We start from the raw sequence: 20300 nt of genomic DNA, 5'->3' as shown, positions 1-20300 counted from the left end.
TGTGAGGTCTATCGGATCCTATACCTATAAATAGAGGACCTCATTTCTACACCAAGTATTAAAATTCTCCTCGAACCTGATATTAAGTCCGAGCTATTTATCGACTAGAGCATTGGAGATTTCGTCCTCTTGTGTAGGTCTTCCTTTAGCGTTCCTGTTTAGACAAGTTTCGAGTTCGACCTTGACCAGGTTTGACCTCGATCATTTTCTTGCATATACATACCCAAAGTTTAAAGAGATTACAAAAAGTTTAGATAAAACTTAGAGATAACAAACAAAATTAAAGATAAATAAAGTTAGAGAATGACAAAAGTTTTAGAAATAATAAAAATCTCAAATTCTAAGGTGAAAATAAGATGAAATAGAAAGACAAATTTGACATTTAGAACAATAACTATTTCACCCCAAGTGATTGACGAGAATCATTTAAAGTGATTTTGGATATTGCAAACATGTTATTTTAAAATAGTAGTGATTTTGGCATTAGTATAGCGGTGTTAAAATCACTCCCAAATACATCCTTAGAATGTGTTTTAGAGTGAATATTTGGGAGTGATTTTGGCCATGTCGTTGTCAACCTCACTTATCTTACTTTAAAGGTGTGTTTGGTAGTGATTGTAGAATTAGTGTTTTTGAAAAAAATAAATTTAAGTATAATTGATTTTCTAAAATCATCATCTAAGTGAATTTAAAGTGATTTTGAGCTTTCATAAAATCAATTTTATACTATACGAAATATGATCAATAGGAAGGAGAGTGATTTTGACAATGACGATGGTAATTTTGACATGGCCAAAATCACTCTCAAACACCCATTGATCTCTTACTAGAGGGTGTTTTTTTAATGAATATTTAGCATGTTAATTTTGTTGATGAAAAAATAAATAATATTTTTATAATTATAATTATAATTTATTACAAGTATTTAAAACTTCAGAATTTTCCCTATCTTAAAAAATAGAAGAAAAATCACTCTATACATAAATCTAACATATATTTTAAAAAATTGTAGGTTCGAATATAGTATAGTTTTGATAGAAATTAAAATCTTTATAATAAAGTTTAAAATTTTGCTTTATTTAAAAATATGTTTGTACGATCATATTTGGGAGGTAAGATAAAACCTAAAAAATAATAGTGACCACTAATGTAAGTTAGTTTCAGGTTAATCTATTTGATGTAATATTTACAATCAAATTTACACGTACTTAAAAGATAGAATTATAACTGGTATTTTATAAGTGTTGTGCAGTTGAGACAGTTGATCGGTTATAACACACGTTTGGTAAATGGACAGTTGAATGGCGGTTGCTCAATTTTTAATTGGTCGATAAGTTGACCCTTCAGATTGAACTATTGGTTGACATCTGTGTTATAAGGTCTCTTCACTCAAATTATTCATGAAATCTCTCCAGAGATATCACATGTATATTTGCCCTCGAATTATATTTTATTTTGTATTATTTATGTAAATTTCTTTTGACCTCTACAATGATAAATAGTTTTATATTTTAGAAAAATTGAAAATAATTAAAATTAGAATTTTGTTTGGCTGGATAACCAAACAAATTGAACCAACTTTGATCATTATGCGTATGGGAATTATTGTTCGTTCAACCGACTTAAGTAATTATTATATATATATTTTTTATTCGATTAACCAATTCAAAGCTGTTAATTGGAATAATAAATTTGAACTGACAAAATCACTTTACCTGTTTTTACTTATATTAGGTTACGTAATTACAGTCAATTACTCAGTGAGTTTAATTAATAAATATTTGTATTCAACCAAAATCTAAAATTTAATTTAATTGTGACTATTTAGTCAGTACACTTTGAAAATTTATATTTACTATCGAGTAGACATTTATTATAAAACTCATCTACAAAGTAGTTTAATTCCTTCGAAATCAATCTATCATATAATCAGTTCTTCAATAACATCGCAATGTAATTATTAAATTAATGGAGTTGTAGTAAAAACTTATTAACTTGATATAAAATTGAACACTTTTAAAATTATTTAGACCATATAAAACACAATTTTTCAAATTATTTGTTATAAACATTTTAAAATATATAAATTAAATAAATATAACGTTAGAAGTTCAAGACTCAAATTTGTAAATAGAAAACAAATAAATAAATTATTTTCACAGTAAGAAAACTTAAAAGGTAATTCCACGAAACGATAATAATTTAAAAATTAGACTAGGAGCTTTGAAAAAAAAACAAAAAAGAAAAAGTAATACAATATGTTATTTGAGAAGGGTCGAAGATTGGCTTACGGAGGAGAATGGCTGTTAAATTATAAATTTCGTCCTATATTTTAAATAGGATATTAATTAGTCTATAAAATTATAAAAGTTTAATTTGGTCTATATGTTTAAGTTTAATTATAATTTGGTTCTTATGGTTTGATTAAATTTCATAAGTCATCGTTAAATTGTGTTTTACCTATCTATTTTCTTTTATTTTTTATTCAATCATAAATATTTATACCCTCAACTTATACTCTTATCCAAATAGAAAATTAGTACTTGAAAAAAATATATCAATTGAGATAAAATTGTATAGGAACAATGTGAACTAAATTTAAACCAAATAAAAATCAGAAAAAAAAACGAAATTAAAACTTGGGACTAATTTATTATTTTGTTATCCGAGTATAGAAAAGTAAGTAGAGAGGAGGAGCGGTTTGGGGGTGGAAAACGCGTGCCCAAGAGAAGAGAAGGGTATTAAACCGACAAGTCGTAAATGTAATGGCCTAAGATGTCATTTCAGCTCCACACAAGGGACAGCGACGTAAATGCGCCGAAATCACTTACAAAAATCAAATCCCTTAAAATATTCTGATTTTCTAACAGAACCAAAAATTAAAAATTAAAAAGAAAAAAAAAAAAGAAAATTGAAAAGAGTACTCGCACTGGCAAGTTTTGTCGATATTCGTGCGCTCTCTGTTTCCCCTTCTCTTTTATTCTCACTGCCTCTGGTTCAGATCACCCTTCTCCTTCTCATTCTCCTTCTCCTTCTCCTTCTCCTTCTTTGACGTTGATTATCATTAGGGCACGCCATTCTCTCCATTTTTCCTTTAACGGTCTCTCATGTTTCTTACACGGTCTCCCCTGCTTCTCACCACAGGACCCATTTGTCTTTTACTCCATTAGATGCTTCTGAAATGTTTCCTGGGAGCAGAAGGACATTGAATGAGGCATGAATTGCTTTTCTTTTCTCTTGGATTTTATTTTTTTTCATTCTGATGGTGTGTGGCATGACAAAACAGAGGAATACTTCACTTGAACAATTTGTCTACTCTCCAATTTCTTGTTCAGAACCAATAGGCTTTTGATTTCGAGCCGCGTTGTCTGTATTCTAGGCTTAATTTTGCTACCCCATTTGGGCTTGGGCATTTCCGCTTCCACCCTGCTTCAGAATTCAGATTGCTACTTCCTCTGTAATCGAACCCACCGAGCTCTTTCGGCTCTTTTACTCCGGGATATTAGAATCTGCGTTGTGGGTTTTTGGGAAAAATGGCCATGGCTATAGCTCATCACAGAGAGAGTAGTAGTGGGAGCATAACCAGGCATCTCGACAGTACTGGAAAGTACGTTCGGTATACAGCAGAGCAGGTCGAGGCTCTTGAGCGAGTCTATGCTGAGTGCCCGAAGCCAAGTTCTCTTCGGAGGCAGCAGCTGATTCGGGAGTGCCCAATTCTTTCCAACATAGAGCCCAAGCAGATCAAAGTTTGGTTCCAGAATCGAAGGTACTTGCACAAGCCTCCGGCGCCGTCGATATTTTTATCATACTACTTTGATTTACTTCGTATTTCTACTCTCCATCTCCTCTTCATCTGATTTTATGTCAGAAATTCTTCATTTTTCCTGCAATTGCTAAGGTCTCAAATAGCTAGACTCAGGCCGCGTTTGGCAACAGTATTAAAGAACTGTTATTCTCTTAACCCGTGAACAATGTAACTTTACAAATGGTTACGAAGTTTTTGTTTTTTACCGTACATAAATAGTTATTTTGTGGCGGAGGTGTTTCTGATTTTTTCGCTTTAAAGTTTTTTCTGTTATGGGATGCGGAATGGTAATGGTGTTTGGGCATGCAGGTGTAGGGAGAAGCAGAGGAAGGAGGCTTCTCGGCTGCAAACAGTGAACAGGAAATTGAATGCTATGAATAAGTTGTTGATGGAGGAGAATGATCGGCTGCAGAAACAAGTGTCGCAGTTGGTGTGTGAAAATGGGTATATGCGGCAGCAGTTGCAAACGGTAAGCATGATTGTTCCATCCATACATCTGCAAGTTTTACTTGTACGTTTTTACAGATATCCTAAAAGTTTATACTTGTTAAAGTGGAGTCTTTTCTTTTGTTTATATTAACAGTGACATGCTTAGCGACTGCACCCCATTTTCTTTCCTAAATTAACCATATATGGTTTGACATTTAGTTTATGTTGGCACATTTATGAAAGTATTTTGTTATACTGGGCGAGGTGGTAAAATTGTTTAATTATGTAGAAAGTTGGCTAGCTATTTTGGTGCAGAAGAATTTCTATTAGCTTACTGTTACCTTATTTGGTGATTTATGATCTTATTATTTTTGTCGATGTTGCAGGTGCCCACCGCAACCACTGATGCAAGTTGCGATTCTGTGGTCACCACTCCTCAAACCTCCCGAAGAGATGCTACTAACCCAGCTGGGTATTCTTCTAAACCAATTACTGATCTGATCTTTTTCCCTGACCTTTGAATAAACATTATGTTTGCTTTCTATGCCTTACGTACCTTCCATGTGCTTGGCAGACTCCTCTCAATTGCAGAGGAGACCTTGGCAGAGTTCCTTTCAAAAGCTACAGGAACTGCTGTTGATTGGGTCCAGATGCCTGGGATGAAGGTTTTGACATTTTCTTTTATTCATTAGTTTTTGCTGCTTTTTAAGTTACCTTCTATTGTTCTGATCTAACACATCTAAATTGAATTATAATTTACTACCACAGCCTGGTCCGGATTCTGTTGGGATCTTTGCCATTTCACAAAGTTGTGGCGGAGTGGCAGCAAGAGCCTGTGGTCTTGTTAGTTTGGAGCCTTCAAAGGTAAGAGTGGTGACGTCAGTGGAAAAATAGTCATGACTCTGCAAAAGGAATATTTACAATAAGGTTTTCTACAGATTGCAGAGATCCTTAAAGATCGTCCATCTTGGTTTCGCGATTGTCGGAGCCTTGAGGTTTTTACCATGTTTCCAGCTGGAAATGGTGGGACAATTGAACTTGTTTACACACAGGTAAAATGGTCCCGTTCACTTTCATGGCATCTTTTAGTAATGGTCTCATTGAGAATAGTAGTAAAGGGAGTCAGTTCTGCTTTAGGTATATGCTCCGACTACCCTTGCTCCTGCATGTGATTTTTGGACTCTAAGATACACGATAACTTTGGAAAACGGCAGCCTTGTGGTAAGCATGTTTTTTTACTTGTGCACATGACATATTCATTTTATCCACCAGCAATGAAATATTTGTTTACAATCTGACTGTTGTTTTTCTTCGCCCTCCATATTTTCAGGTTTGCGAGAGATCTCTCTCTGGTTCTGGGGCTGGTCCTAGTGCAACTGCTGCTGCTCAGTTTGTGAGAGCTGAGATGCTCCCAAGTGGCTATCTGATTCGACCATGTGAGGGTGGTGGGTCCATCATACATATAGTAGATCACCTAAATCTTGAGGTTTGTCTTGCACCTCTCCCATATAGCTTTTTTAGCTCTGGAAAACCTTGATTCCTGAATTGTAACATTGCTCCTCTTATGCTTATATCTTAGGCATGGAATGTTCCTGAGGTGCTGCGACCACTTTATGAATCATCAAAAGTAGTGGCTCAGAAGATGACTATAGCAGTAAGAGAACTTTTCCTTCCTCATGTATTGGGGATTTATTGAGAAGTTTTAGTTTTTATTCCAGGAAAATTTGTTATATACCAACTGGAGCTTGTTTCGTACACATTCTCATGCTGAAATGTGATTTTCTAGAAGCAATAAGGCCTTTTCACTTACGTTGATTACTTAAGATACCATTAAGTAAATATTAGAGTATACAAATGATAACCCAGTTACCTATTAGGTGTTCTACAGGGTATCCTTTTTGCTACAAAATAGATTCCTGCTAGGTGGAATATCTGAATTGCTGGAGCAAATTTCTTTCTTAAAATTCATGTACGTGAATTTTAAATAATAATTGAACATATATTTGTCTTTGCAAAGGCACTGCGCTACGTTAGGCAAATAGCTCAGGAGACGAGTGGTGAAGTGGTATATGGTTTGGGCAGGCAACCTGCTGTTCTGCGAACTTTTAGCCAAAGATTGAGCAGGTATCTACATACTATTTCTCTTTTAAGTATTGAAAATTTGAAAGATTGTCTTATGCTCCCTCGTTTCTGTATGTGTATGTTAGTTCATATGTGCATTATCTTCTTTTAGGGGCTTTAATGATGCAGTGAATGGATTTAATGACAATGGATGGTCATTGATTAATTGCGATGGTGCTGAGGACGTGGTACTCGCTGTGAATTCTACGAAAAACTTGGGCACAACATCTAACCCTGCTAACTCCTTAACGTATCCTGGGGGAGTTCTTTGTGCAAAGGCTTCCATGCTACTCCAAGTAAGTTACTGTTAGCCTTTTCTCATCATTTTGATTAGACTCAATAGACGAATGATTTTATTCATCCTTTCCTTTTCCTTGCTAGAATGTTCCTCCTGCTGTTCTAGTTCGTTTCTTGAGAGAACATCGCTCGGAGTGGGCTGATTTCAACATTGATGCATACTCTGCAGCAACCCTTAAAGCTAATTCATATGCATATCCAGGGATGAGACCCACAAGGTTTACTGGTAGTCAAATCATCATGCCACTTGGCCACACGATAGAACATGAAGAGGTTTGTTTTTAATGGCATCTGTTTCTAGTCATCTATTGTTGCCTGTTGGTGAGCTAGATATGATATTGCCATGGAGTAATATGATGCAATTAATTCTCCTCCAACTCTAGTTTTCAAAATCAGTATTATAATAAAAGTTTAGTATCAATATTAATGTTCATCCGAAGTAAGCAAATGTATTATTTTATAAGACAATCCAAATGTATAACTCAATTCATGTCACATTTATGGTAAATGGTCCTAAGCAACTACATGGAAATTATCCCCATGTCGAAAACGACACTTATTTTTCTTGGACATATGTTTCTATTGTGATGGGCCACATAAAACACAAGTTTTGTTGCTGATTATGTTGTATTCCAGTTGCTTGAAGTAATTCGACTTGAAGGACATCCTATGGTGCAAGAAGATGCTTTTGTGTCAAGGGACATTCATCTCCTTCAGGTCATTGGCTATTTCATTTTCTTACTCAGAATTGTTTTGGATGCCTCGTTGTCTTGTCTGGCTAAATAATAACTTGCTTTTGTGGCAGATTTGTAGTGGAATCGATGAGAATGCTGTTGGAGCCTGTTCAGAACTCATTTTTGCTCCAATCGACGAGATGTTTCCAGACGATGCCCCATTGCTGCCTTCTGGCTTTCGAATCATCCCATTGGATTCCAAAACAGTTGAGTAACGTTGTTTCACTTGAATTTGCATTACTCCTTCGTCTTCATCAGCAGCAAACTTCTAGTCGTAACTATAATTTGAATTCTATGGACACCGTTATTTCCATCCTGGATTTTTACTTAGGTTTGACTAGGACATGATTGTCGGCATATAGAGCATATTTTTAGGAAATGGATATCGGCATGTTTGAAATTCATCTTTCACTGAATGTGCTCTTATGTTCATAAAGATGATACCCTACAACCTGATGATTTCTTGATGAACAGAATGATGCTAAAGGTACATTGACTACTCAACGAACCCTTGATCTAACATCGAGTCTTGAAGTGGGCTCTGGAACAAGCAACAGTGCTGGAGATGTATCGTCAAGTCATAGCCCTAGATCAGTGTTAACTATCGCGTTCCAGTTTCCTTTTGAAAGCAGCATGCAGGATAATGTAGCGAACATGGCACACCAGTATGTACGGAGCGTCATTTCCTCAGTACAGAGAGTTGCCATGGCCATATCTCCATCTGGGTGCAGCCCAGCGCTAGGCCCAAAGCTCTCTCCTGGTTCTCCAGAAGCTCTTACTCTAGCACATTGGATATGCAAGAGCTATAGGTATCTTGTGATCACAATTTCTCGTTCCTTCAATGCATGCTTTCATTTGGTTTCTACGGCATAACTCATTAGAATAAGAAAAAGTGAGGAGGTAAAGCATACGAGGATGTAATGAAGCTAGATCAAACCTTCATAGTTAGAACATTGTTTCGTTTTCGTTGCCCGTATACAGATAATGCTGTGGTAATTTTATTCATCTACCTTGTTTCAGTTTCCAATTGGGAGCGGAGTTGATCAGGTCAGATTCCATGGAAAGTGATTCCCTGTTGAAGAATCTCTGGGATCATCAGGATGCAATATTATGTTGTTCATTGAAGGTACGTTGACTAGTGTATAAAAACATATTTAACAGTAAGTAGGATCAACAGTACAGGAACTAAATAGAGATTTTTTTTTTCCTGGTTTTGCTGGTAGCAGTCGCTGCCAGTTTTCATGTTTGCAAACCAATCCGGACTTGACATGTTGGAGACAACTCTAGTAGCCTTACAAGACATCACACTGGATAAGATTTTCGATGAGTCGGGCCGCAAAGCTTTGTGTTCGGATTTCCCCAAGTTAATGCAGCAGGTAGTTTGATTTTCACATGTTGCATCAAGATGCTGTTGGTTCAAGTATGTTCCAAATGCTTGGTTTATTGACTGTGTCTATCTTTATGATCAGGGATTTGCATACTTGCCTGGAGGAATCTGCGCATCGACAATGGGGCGTCACGTTTCGTACGAACAAGCCGTTGCATGGAAAGTCCTCGAGGCAGACGAGACAACAGTCCATTGCCTTGCCTTCTCCTTCATAAACTGGTCTTTTGTTTGATTGAGCTTTTTGCCAATGGCTCCTAGTCCTCACCATTGGAACAGGAGGAATGAAGGTGAAGTGGAAGATGTTTGTTTTGATGTCGCAAAAGTAATTTAATTAAATTGTTAATTAATTGCTTTCATCTCATTCTGTTCTTTTTATGCCATTTTGATTGATGTAAATATTGGCCAGCCCATTAGATACAAATACATGACCCATTAAGGAGACAGTTTTGAAGCTTCAGGCTATGATTTTTTCTCTCGTCTTCCATCAACTCTTATATTGTTAAAGTTATATCATAACATTTTTAAATTATAGCCTTTGAATAGCTAAATTATGAGGTTGAAATGGCTCAAAAATTCAATTTTCCAACCGGCAGAATTGACTGCATTAATAGGAAATTGACCAAATCAATTGGAATATTTCTATTTTGAGAGCTGAATCGATTCGCCAAAGTTGTGGCCACCGAAAGTTCCCAACGTTCTGCTTCCAACTAAGATTGTGCTTTGGATATGGTGTTGGTGGGAAGGGAATGAGTAACCTTTTCTTTTGTTTGGTTGACTTTTATTTTTCAAGGATTCATCATTGTCTTTCAACAATAAGAAATGATCTTTAAGTTTTCAAACATTATATTGCATATCATAGGTTAAATTACATGTCTAGACCTAAACTTTTAGGTTGATGTTTAACAAATTCCTAAGATTTAAAAAGTTTATTAACGGATAATACATCTGTAAACTTTCACTTTTGTGTGGATACACTCTTAATGTTCTAGGACATGTTAAATATTTTTAAAGTTTATGGATTTATAATACACTCTTAAAAGTCAAGGATTTATTAAACTCTTAAAAGACATATCAAATACGACTACACAAGTTTGAAGGTTCAACAACTAACCTTCTTATTTTGTATTTGCATTAATATTAGTGAGAGCACCCACAAGGATGATATTAATTTGAAATTTTACTAGTCTAAGAAGAAAAGGTTGTCTTCTGGTCTCTGACTTTTTACTATTATAAGATGGAAAAGTTAGGCCATGTCTGGTAGAGAAATTGGTAGGGAAAAGTAACGGCCCTTGATTTATGGGATTCGGAATAGCATGAAGTTGGATAGTATGGATGTGAATTTGATTGACTTTGTATTTCTTAAATTTAATTCCTTCAAAATAATGGGTTTCTCTAAGTTTATGTCTCTATTGAGTTTTGCACAATTTAGTGTTAAACCTATTGAGTTAACTTTAGAAACTGTGTAATTTTACATTCAACCTGTGAAATTAGTAAATATGTAGACTGGGATAACTAAACTATTACAATTATAGTATGAAACTCACGCTAGGGAGTAGAGCAGAGTGTAGTTCTGTTTTGTCCAAGATTAATGATCATGTCTAATTTCTGTTTTGTCCAAGATTAATGATCATGTCTCATTCTGGGATGAAACTCACAATACCCAATAAAAACACAAGATGATAATGACAAACGTTCCCATTTTCAATTAGTATACTGGACATAAAGAGGGAGAGGGAAAAATTTACTCTTTCAGACAACAACATTGGATTCTACATTCCTCAGAATAATATCATAACCAATGAAAGAACATTAAACTATATTGTAATATGAACATATATGGTATCGCCATAGTATATCATAAACAATGAAAGAACAGGATCGACTCAATAATGTCATTCATATCAGCCTAGTATATCCCAACAAAACTGACAATACAAAGGAAAAATGAAAAATTAATACTAAGGGAAGGGATATTTACTGACGGTTTTGTTCGTGTTTGTTTGAATGTCTTTCCTGTAAGTGAATTATCGCGATGCCAGCGACCAGAAGTTGAAGAAAAAGGAAGGTAATGTGATGAACCAGCAGAGGAATGCCATTGCAGTTGCAGATTGAAGCTGCACACAGTCGTTCACCGAACAGAGGTCAAGGTCGTTATTTATTAGGACTGTGATCCCCGCACAAGCACATGCTGCAGCAAATGTGAGAGTGGTGGTGACCTGTAGGGAGAGACAAGATAGGCAACTATTTCACTATTTGTAACCAACATAGAATTTGATGATGATGATAATGATAAAGTTCACAACATGGGTTAGAAGACAAAATTTTCTGATTCAGAAAATTCAGCTGAAAACTTTGGTTATGGGTGTGGTTATTTTTTCACTTTCTTATAATATTATCGTGAGTACATGTTAATAGGCATTGGTAAGAGATGTTTGATACAAGAAAAGTCATAAAGAGCATTGGTAAGAGCATTTTAACGATACAAGTGGTTTCAGAAAGAGCTAAAACTTAAGTGTCTTAAATGAATTTACCCCATCGCCAACAGCAAAAAAGCTAACAATTGGACGATTTTGCAAGGAGCGCTTCACTAGAAGAGCATAAATGTCAATAACTGCCAGGGAAAGGCTCCACAAACCCTGCAAACCAGCAGCGGCGACAAGGTAGCTGATGCAAAGGAAAACGTGGAGTGTATCAGGCACGTCATCTTGTAGAAAATGCAAAGCACCCAAAAACTAACCCCAGTCGGATGTCACAAATGAATGAAATATCGCGATGGGCAAAAAATCTGCGTTACTATTCATAACACTGATCGCGTGATGTAGATATTAATATGAAAGTAGTGGAAATTGAGGGTTTCTCTGGATACGTGTAGCGAAAACTGAAATTCATATAAAAATGTCTAGCAAAAATGTTTGGATTCTTCCTTTATTGTCATTCGTGAGTGTTATCAAACAAGTTTGAATAGGAATTCAGTGGAATAAAAGAAAAGTTCTACAAAAATCGATCGAATCGATGAGGGTTTACCTAAACGCAGAAACGGAAGGAAAGTCGCTCGAGGCGGCCATGACAGCAAACGCGGCAACTGCAAACCCAAACTGGAAGCAGCGAAGAGCTAGACCACCGCGAGTTCCGGGCATGCCCTCTATGTCCTTCATTCTCACTATCGGCGCGTCTCCACCATCTGTCGTCGGAGTTTCTTCCACCGGTTGAACTGACGCGTTGCTTGCGTTCATCTCTCTACTAATAATGCAATTGCAATCAATCAATTCATTTCTCCCTCGACCATGTGCGCCTCAATTCAGCGATCAGCCGTGGTTTCCACCAAAATCGGGTCGCCCTAGAGAGGAAAACAGTTGCAATCAAATGAATCGAAGATTCAAAATTCTTCTCTGATCCACTTAGATGTAGAATTAGTAAGCCGGACGGTTGAATCGGAGAGATCGAAGATCATCGTCGGAACGGTTTCTCGATCGAAAAGGAGAATGGCGAGCCGGCGACGAATGGTTTATAGCACAGAACAGAGCAGTCGTTGATCGGTCAACATTGACTTCTAGAAGAGCTTAGTCAACTACTCGCCCTGCTACTATTGGTCCGTGGATATTGATGGGGCCAGTTTGGTGAACTCTGCGCACGTGGCATCAGTTTATTATTGGCGTGTTTTTATAATTTTTTTAAATACTATTTTCTTCGTTTTTTATAATTATTTTAGTCCTTGTCACGTTAGACTTTATATATTATTTCGATATGATAAATTAGTTTCTTTCCATTGATTGTTAGACTTTATATATTATTCGATATGATAAATTAGTTTAATATTATAATTAATATAGGTTGTTCGAAATTGGAACCTGGAACTGGTCGGATGGAGTAATAATTCACTTGATAAAAAAAATAAGTAAAAAAAATTATCCCCAGTGCTTGCATTTTTTATTCCATACGGCTTTGCCTATGTATACATCTAAAACGCAGTTACTTTCTCTGGGCAGGACTCTGACTAAAAAAGTAGAATATTTAGTTAAAATGAACATGTGCATTTTAGTCCATATACTTTTTAAAAAGTGATATCTCATTTTTCGATCACAATTTTAATACGACACTATATTCAATATGTTTTTTAAAATATAATCATAAATTTATGTTAAACGATTTCAGTTACGCGTAGGATTTGTGTTAAAAAATTTTAAGTATGGTCTAAAATTTTTATTCTTTGAAAGTATAAGTACCAAAATGACATTGAAAGTATATGAACTAAAATTAATCAAAGTTGAAAGTACATGAACCAAAATTAATATTTAAAAAGTACATGACCAAAATGAACAGAAACTCAAAAGTACATCAACCAAAATAGTATTTTTAACATTTTTTTAATTAATATTTTTTATTAAAATACTATTTTGGTCAATATACTCTCAACTTTTGCATCTCAACTTTCAAAAGGTTCGTTTTAGTCCCCGTAAAATTTGTGTTAAGATTTTTAAATTATGGATCAAAATGGTCACTTTTTAAAAGTATAATGATCAAAACGAATATTTTGAAAATACGTGGACTAATATGAACAAAGTTTAAAAGTAACAGATAAAAATGAACATTTTAAAAGTACAACAACCAAAATGAATATTTTAAAAGTATCGAGATTGATAACCCTTGATTTAAAGGGTAAATTGGTATTTAGTTCATGTTAATTTAAGCCTAATTTAACAAATACATATCTATAATGAGCTTATTTGGGTAAAAGTTATCCATATCTATCAAGCATTGCATAACTTAGCAAAACAAACTAGAAAATTCTATGTTTTTCAATGGAAAACACAGCACTGCATAAATGAAGCATCAAGCACTCCAAACGAAATTCCAAAAACTCTAAAATGTGAATTATGTGAGCGTTTGACCCATTATGCATAACCATTTGACCGAGTTAGCCAAGATGATTGGGCAAATCGTACAGTTCAGTCAATAACCTGATTTTAAATATCTAATTTCCTTTAATCTTGCAATCATTCAACCAACTAGTAGCTCCTGTCAATTCAGCAAAGGTAGGAGTTGCGCGGGATCCTTCCTCGTCATTTTAGGGGATAACAATTATTTTTTTCGATTTTCTAAAAAAAATATATAGAAAGGATTAAAACAAATTTCTTATTTCTCATTCTCATTTCTAATTTGTTAAAAAAAATATATGTTTTATCTTGCTTGAACTAATGGATGTTGGGACCATGCAATTCATTTTATCTCTATTAAAGATGAAGAAACAAAACATGAACTAACCATTTGGTTGTTTAAGTTTTTCAGCTTTTCTATTCATTTTCCAGCTATTTGCTTTTACGTTTCAAGCTGATAAATCTTTCATACTTTCTGTCAATTAAATTCTAGTTTGTTTACACGAATTATTTTATTTCTGAAGCTTAAGCTTCTTCAAAAATATCAAGCAATGTAAAAATGAGTTAATTGCTCCCCTACGTTCCAAAGATAAAAAGGGTAAAGTTTAGATATGCTATTTCTTGTATTTTCCCACAAGGTCTCTCATTTCCGGCTTAATACTTTGCATATTCATGTCCTATAATCATTTCTATTTATTTAATAATAATGAATTTTGTTTTGCTTTCATCTTATTTACTTTCTTTTATTTTAAGCATGTGCTAATTACTTTTCTAGTCCTTTATGAATGTCTTGGCTTTTTCCGATGTTCGTTTTTTATTCTTAAAACATATTTTCATCAAGTTAAAATAAATAACTTCGTAGAAGTTGGTTGAGAAATTCACATAGGATTATAGTTATTAATAGACATATATAATAGTTTGCCTAAATTCTTAAACATCTAGAAGTAGTTTGGAATAAGAGTGGAACCTAGTTTCATGGTGTGCGATTGGTGCAACTCAAAGTTGTGTTTTATACATTTTGTACTAGGCACAAGTAGAAGGGCTGTATTTTTTATTTCCGCTTGCTCCATTACTCAGCCCTCTTGCTATTAAGTATAGACACAATATGAACAAAGTTGAAAATACAGATACCAAAATAATATTTTAACCTTTATTTTTTTAACATGTATTTTGGAATAAATGTAATTTATGATTTTAAATTACATGATTTAAAATAATAAAAATAATTGATTTTGTTTGAAATGATATAATTTTAGAATTCATACAAAGTTTTATTTGGAAGTTTTTTTTAGTACACCTTGAAGTTCAAATATTACTACCATAGCTTTTCAAATATTGGGCAAATATTTTCGAAGCCACGTGTGATTTTCTAGTGGATGTCATTAAACATCCATCTATCTCTATACTTTTAACCCTCATTTGTAGGCAATCTCATCCATATGTGCATGCTTTTTCCTTTTCATTTTAAGTTTTTATTTTGCAGCAGAAATTGCTTATCACACGTGTACGGGTCAAGTTTTAATAAAATGGTAAATTAATACTGACATCGTCATCTAGATTGGATTTCTAGATCACTCAAGTATCTCAGTTACAATCGTTCAACTGTAGAGAATCAAAATCAAATGGGCGAATATAATCAAAGCAAATAAACATGCAATGAAAAAGATAAAAACAATGTGGAGAAATGTCCTAGGGAATTGATTTCACCTATTGAATCTATGAACCAATTAATCAATTACTCAAGATTGAACGAATTATATATTCTATAGGCCAAGAACTCTCAAATCTCAACTGTCTCTCCCGAGTGCAAGCTAATTCTCCTTACCAAATTATGAAACCAATATCTCTATCTAGTTTCTATAACAAGTAAAGACTTTATTGAGGAAGTCTTTTAACGACATCTAAATTACTTCTAAATCTCCCGATCTTAAAATCTCTTTAGTTATACATCCTAGTTCTAACTCTAAACCACCTCTCCCGAGCGTAAGATTTCAAGTCTAAAATCAATCAATCTATGGCCTGTAGATTCAAGACATGAAGCATAGAGAAGCATAAATAAAACATTCATAAACATTTAATCAAGAAAACTAAACAATCAATGCATAAAGTTCAATGGCTACATCAATTCCTAAAATAAGAGGTTTAGTTTTTCATATTCAATGTAAAACAATAAAATCACAATGAGAGGTTCATAACAAAACTAGAAAAATCAAGGGAAATGAGAATAAACTATGTTCGGCGTGTCAATCGTCCACCCTCAAAGCTACCTCCACGATCCCAAGCCTTGAAAATCACATTTCTAAGCTCTCAAATGGTCTCCTTGCCCTCCAAATTGGCCAAAAAGGCAAACTACCCAAAAACCTGTCCTAAACTCCCTCCTCTCGATGCCTGCAAAACCTTATTTAAAAAAAAAAAAATCGTCAAGACAGCACCATAGCGCTATATGCAGGAATATGGTACTACACTATTCACAAAACGTGAAATTTAAACTTCGGAGCGTCGCGACGCTCTAGACCAATGCCGTGGCACTATATGCTCAGGTTTTTTGCTTTAAATCTTGTTGTTATTCCATCCTGGTCACTTTGATTCCAATTTTTTTCTCATTTTGATCCAAATATGTCTCATTTCCTCTTGATACTTTATTCCTGTAAAATATATATTATATGCTTAAATTTGTCATGAAGAAACGAAAACTAACAAATATTTCAATATAAATCTCATGAACGTAGCTCACAAAGTGTGCTATCATATTTATGTGACGCATTCAACTTTAACACCAATCAAAAAACTCAACCTCGATTGATTTTGACACGCCATACAAAATTGTACACACAAAAACAACTTCTTTGTCATGTCAATATTGGCTTGCCATACATTGCAAGTTGAAATATTATAATTTAAGAAAGAAAATGTTTGTCAAAGACCATATTCTATGAATATATTTTGAGATAAATATTTAAATAATGTAGTTAATGTTGAAACGAACCGTAGTCCAATGAATTTTTTTTTAATATATTGTATTCCAAAGAGCTTCTCACGTGGGATGGCGCACATGTCGTGTTTTATAAAAAAATCATCATATCATCCACAATTTTATCAAGTTATTTAACTTTAATTTAAATTTTTGATAGCGCCTTAAAATAGAAATCGTAAACGGTTGGTTGAGTGCTTCGAAAATTAATATATTGATAACGACGCATCCAACCCAAACTTCAAATATTAATTACAATATAATTGATAATGAAGACTTTGTTTAACTTGATGCATATTTACCAATTTAAGTATAGTTCAATAGTTAAAATATCTTTTTTAGAAGTTAGAAATTTAATTCCCTATCTTAAAATTTGTTATATTAAAGAAAAAAAGGTCTCCATGCTAATTTATCAAATTAAAAAGGAAAAGAAAAAAGAAAAAAGAAAGCCTGATGCCCAATTGGCTGGCATGCTCCAACTCCTTAATAAACAGGACAACCAGCCGATTTCGCGAGTTGTTGGCACAATTATTGGGGGTAGTTTTGGAAGGTTTTATAACTCAGGTCAGACTCCACATTTTAATTGTCGTTTCTTCCCAATATTTCAATGTTGAAATATATCTATTGAAATTAGTTTTTGGTCAAAAATTAGTTCAAAATTTTTGATGGCCACTTACGTTAAAATTGGTTCCTTTTATTTATCTTTTTTTTTTTAATAGATCCCAACAGTTACAATCTATTGTTGATATATTGACCTTTGATCAAAAAGCAAACTACTAATGTCTAATGCTATGTGATTGTTCGTGAATTTAAAAATATTTAAGTTATAATTTAACATGTTATGTATTATTATAAGTTAATTATACTTATCCGACGTATTTTCTAGCCATATATTTTTTGTTGTAATTTAGTCCGTCTTCAATTTACTGTGTGGAGGTTCTACAAAATTTATTAACTTTAAATATTGAAGCTCAAGCCCTTTGTTCTTTATTTTTTGGAATATGATTCCATAAAAAAGAAAAAAAAAAAATATATATATATATATATGAACTTCAACCCCACAATTAGGGATAGCAACGGGGCGGGAGCCATTCCCATCCCCGTCCCCTTCCCTGAAATTTTGAGGGTGGGGACGGGACGGGGATTCCCCGATCGGGGACGGATTCCCGGTTATAAATATATTTTTTTTAATTTTTAAATTAATTTTTGTTATTATTAATATAAAAAGTAGCTACATGCGGTATTAGCTTGAGTTTTTTTTTTTAATTTAAAATATTTATAAAATTAATATATATTAATATTATTATATAAAAAAATAGAAAAAGTAATAAAAAAATTAAAAGGGTGGGGTCGGGGATAGGGTGGGGGACCGATCTCCGTCCCCTCCCCATCCCTGTGGGGAACCCGATTGGGTAACCGATTTGACCCCATCCCCGATCAAACTAAGGAATCCTCGACCCGATCGGGTCGATACCCACAGGGATTGGATCCCGCGGGTATTTTTGCCATTCCTACCCACAATCATTTAAAAAAGGAAGTTAGTATGATTTTAACTACAAGACCTCCCATCGATAAATTTGAACCTTTTTTTGTCATGGAAATGAAAATGAGTTCATGAACAACGTAACAATGTTTACCCCAGATGAAACAATCATCATGTTGGAACAAAGAAATATTATATACACACACCCAAATATATATGTAGGTTGAAGATATAATATGTTCACAGGCTCTGTATTTAATAAATCATCCAAATTTCATTTTCATAATAATTGGGTATAGTTTAGATATAGGGGCATAAAGACCAAACCGCCGACTTTTGGATTTTCAAATGAAAAAAAAATCACGAAAATTATCAGGTCTTTAGTATAATTAGACAAAAAACTAAGAAGTTTATGAATTTAATAATACTTTTATTAAAGTTTATGGCAAACCTGTTAGATATAGGTGGGTACGTGCTTATTATTATTCTTCTTATTTTAAATAATTTTTAAAATCAAATTTATAATTAAATGCTTAATTCAACATTATAAATCTCCATTTACATGGTCAAATCCCTACCAATAATCATTGTCTAAATTCTTAAACCACCTCATAAAAACAATATAAATTAGGTCTAGTTCTTGTAGTTAAAATATGTATCTAAAATTGAAAGATCGTACGTTCAAATATATACCCAAATTGAAAAATCGTACTTTCAAATATCCCACTAATATATATATATATAAACACACACAGAAAAATGTAAATATTTTTATTTTTAACAAAAATAATATAAATAATTATCAGTTGAAGGCACCAAACCGACGGTTAGAATCTCAAGATCGAGTCCCTTTTTGTTTTTTGAAGTGATCGGACATTATGGTGTACTCTAAAATAGTCAAAACCGTTGAATATTAAATACTAGCATATGTAATTGCCTGTGTAAGCATTGTATTGAATTGAATATTGATTGATACCAATCCCTCAAAACAAATTCCAAAAACACCCTCAGGTACATGCCACATCAGCGTGCCCAAATACGACGAGTCTCTTTTAAGTTTCAATAAACAACGATTAAAATACACGATTTTCAAATCAAACCAGACACTCCCTTCATATGACCCCGTCATACAACATGAAGTTGCACTATTTTATTATTGCATCTTTATTGTACATTATACATATTTAATATTTTATTTTAAAATATGCATTCTTTCGATACTGTAGTGTCAGTATCATTGTTTAAATTTAAATTCAAACTTTATTTTCAAATGATCAACGAACGCACAAACTGTTTTTCTTTATTTTTATTTTTGTTTCCTAAAAATCTGTTTAGCTATATTCCTCCACTCTTTACATTGTTACGAGAAGTCAAGGTTAGACCCGATAAACTAACAACATCACAGGTTCAGGCCCAACCAGACCCAAGACGTAACTAGATATACGACGTGATCAGGTCCAGAATGTAACCAGACCTAAGACCTAACCAGGTCTTGGTCGATTAGGTCTCGACCCATTTGGCCATGGCGGTTGGTTGGCCAGTGTCTATACCTGATTTCCATGCCCCGTCGACAAGTCTAATGATGAACTGACTCCCATTCTCTTGTACCATATGTGCCTCAATGGTGCTATCACCAAACCCCAAACTATTTGAGAAATAAGATACATATCATCAACTACTGACATCTATTAATAAAGAGAGGAACCTCACAACTAAGGTACGCAACAAAAACCCTACCAATTGCTATGTTTTACATAAAACCTTGATTCTGAGAATCGAAGTGTGTGTGGCTGGCACCACACTAATATGTAGCCCTTCGATTTTGCAGGTTTATCGAACCTCTTTTTATTATTGAAGATTAGTTCACATTTGGTGAATTCTTAAAGGACAAATTTATGCATCGACAATTCCATAGTTAATTTTATTGTTGATATTATTTTAAAATAAAAAAATGATAGACTAATAAGTAAGAAATAGGAACCATACGCCAAAACGAGTGTAATGCTGTGTAATTGACATATATTTCAAATTAAGAGGCTGTGAGTTCGATCCCCACCCCACATGTCCTACTAAAAAAAGGAAATATAATCCATACAAGCGAAAAAAATGGAAAATATTAAAATTAATATATAGTAAAAAAATAATTTAATTAAAAAGTACAAGAAAATTGGATTTATAATTTTATTATTGCCAACATGA

At 33.8% G+C, this 20300-nt stretch overlaps 2 protein-coding genes and 1 long non-coding RNA gene across 3 annotated transcripts; 1 reads left to right on the top strand and 2 right to left on the bottom strand.

Moving 5' to 3' along the window:
* The first annotated feature begins 2976 nt into the window (after positions 1–2976).
* Positions 2977–9245, top strand: LOC111011057 (homeobox-leucine zipper protein REVOLUTA). Its single transcript, XM_022284671.2, has 18 exons — positions 2977–3766; positions 4115–4274; positions 4621–4706; positions 4809–4899; positions 5003–5098; positions 5173–5286; positions 5372–5455; positions 5565–5720; positions 5814–5888; positions 6252–6358; positions 6468–6651; positions 6737–6925; positions 7289–7369; positions 7458–7592; positions 7861–8195; positions 8407–8512; positions 8613–8762; positions 8856–9245. The coding sequence occupies exons 1-18, from the start codon at positions 3534–3536 to the stop codon at positions 9003–9005; spliced, it is 2532 nt and encodes an 843-aa protein (XP_022140363.1). The 5' UTR covers positions 2977–3533; the 3' UTR covers positions 9006–9245.
* On the bottom strand, positions 7772–8588 carry LOC148212651 (uncharacterized). The gene is made up of 2 exons (XR_015789256.1): positions 8324–8588; positions 7772–8248 (listed from the first exon to the last, which is right to left on the bottom strand). It is a non-coding gene; the product is annotated as an uncharacterized LOC148212651 (long non-coding RNA).
* A 1327-nt stretch (positions 9246–10572) lies between the features above and the next one.
* Positions 10573–12304, bottom strand: LOC111011058 (CASP-like protein 5A2). The gene is made up of 3 exons (XM_022284672.2): positions 11798–12304; positions 11305–11437; positions 10573–10989 (listed from the first exon to the last, which is right to left on the bottom strand). The coding sequence occupies exons 1-3, from the start codon at positions 12004–12006 to the stop codon at positions 10798–10800; spliced, it is 534 nt and encodes a 177-aa protein (XP_022140364.1). The 5' UTR covers positions 12007–12304; the 3' UTR covers positions 10573–10797.
* Positions 12305–20300: the final 7996 nt, after the last annotated feature.

The sequence above is a fragment of the Momordica charantia genome, assembly GCF_013281855.1.
Source record: "Momordica charantia cultivar OHB3-1 chromosome 2 unlocalized genomic scaffold, Mcharantia_2.0 BLBB01000002.1, whole genome shotgun sequence".
NCBI lineage: Eukaryota > Viridiplantae > Streptophyta > Magnoliopsida > Cucurbitales > Cucurbitaceae > Momordica > Momordica charantia.
The sequence above is the reverse complement of the archived record's forward strand: the minus strand, read 5'-3'. Positions and strand labels throughout refer to the sequence as shown.

Bases quoted from the DNA above. Each gene is read 5' to 3' on its own strand.
- LOC111011057 (XM_022284671.2), top strand. From the start codon at position 3,534: ATGGCCATGGCTATAGCTCATCACAGAGAGAGTAGTAGTGGGAGCATA. The intron at 4,707-4,808 runs GTATTCTTCTAA...TGTGCTTGGCAG, and splicing joins GATGCTACTAACCCAGCTGG to ACTCCTCTCAATTGCAGAGG. The intron at 6,359-6,467 runs GTATCTACATAC...ATCTTCTTTTAG, and splicing joins TTTAGCCAAAGATTGAGCAG to GGGCTTTAATGATGCAGTGA.
- LOC111011058 (XM_022284672.2), bottom strand. From the start codon at position 12,006: ATGAACGCAAGCAACGCGTCAGTTCAACCGGTGGAAGAAACTCCGACG. The intron at 11,438-11,797 runs GTAAACCCTCAT...CCTTTGCATCAG, and splicing joins CCTTCCGTTTCTGCGTTTAG to CTACCTTGTCGCCGCTGCTG. The intron at 10,990-11,304 runs GTAAATTCATTT...CTCTCCCTACAG, and splicing joins TTTTTGCTGTTGGCGATGGG to GTCACCACCACTCTCACATT.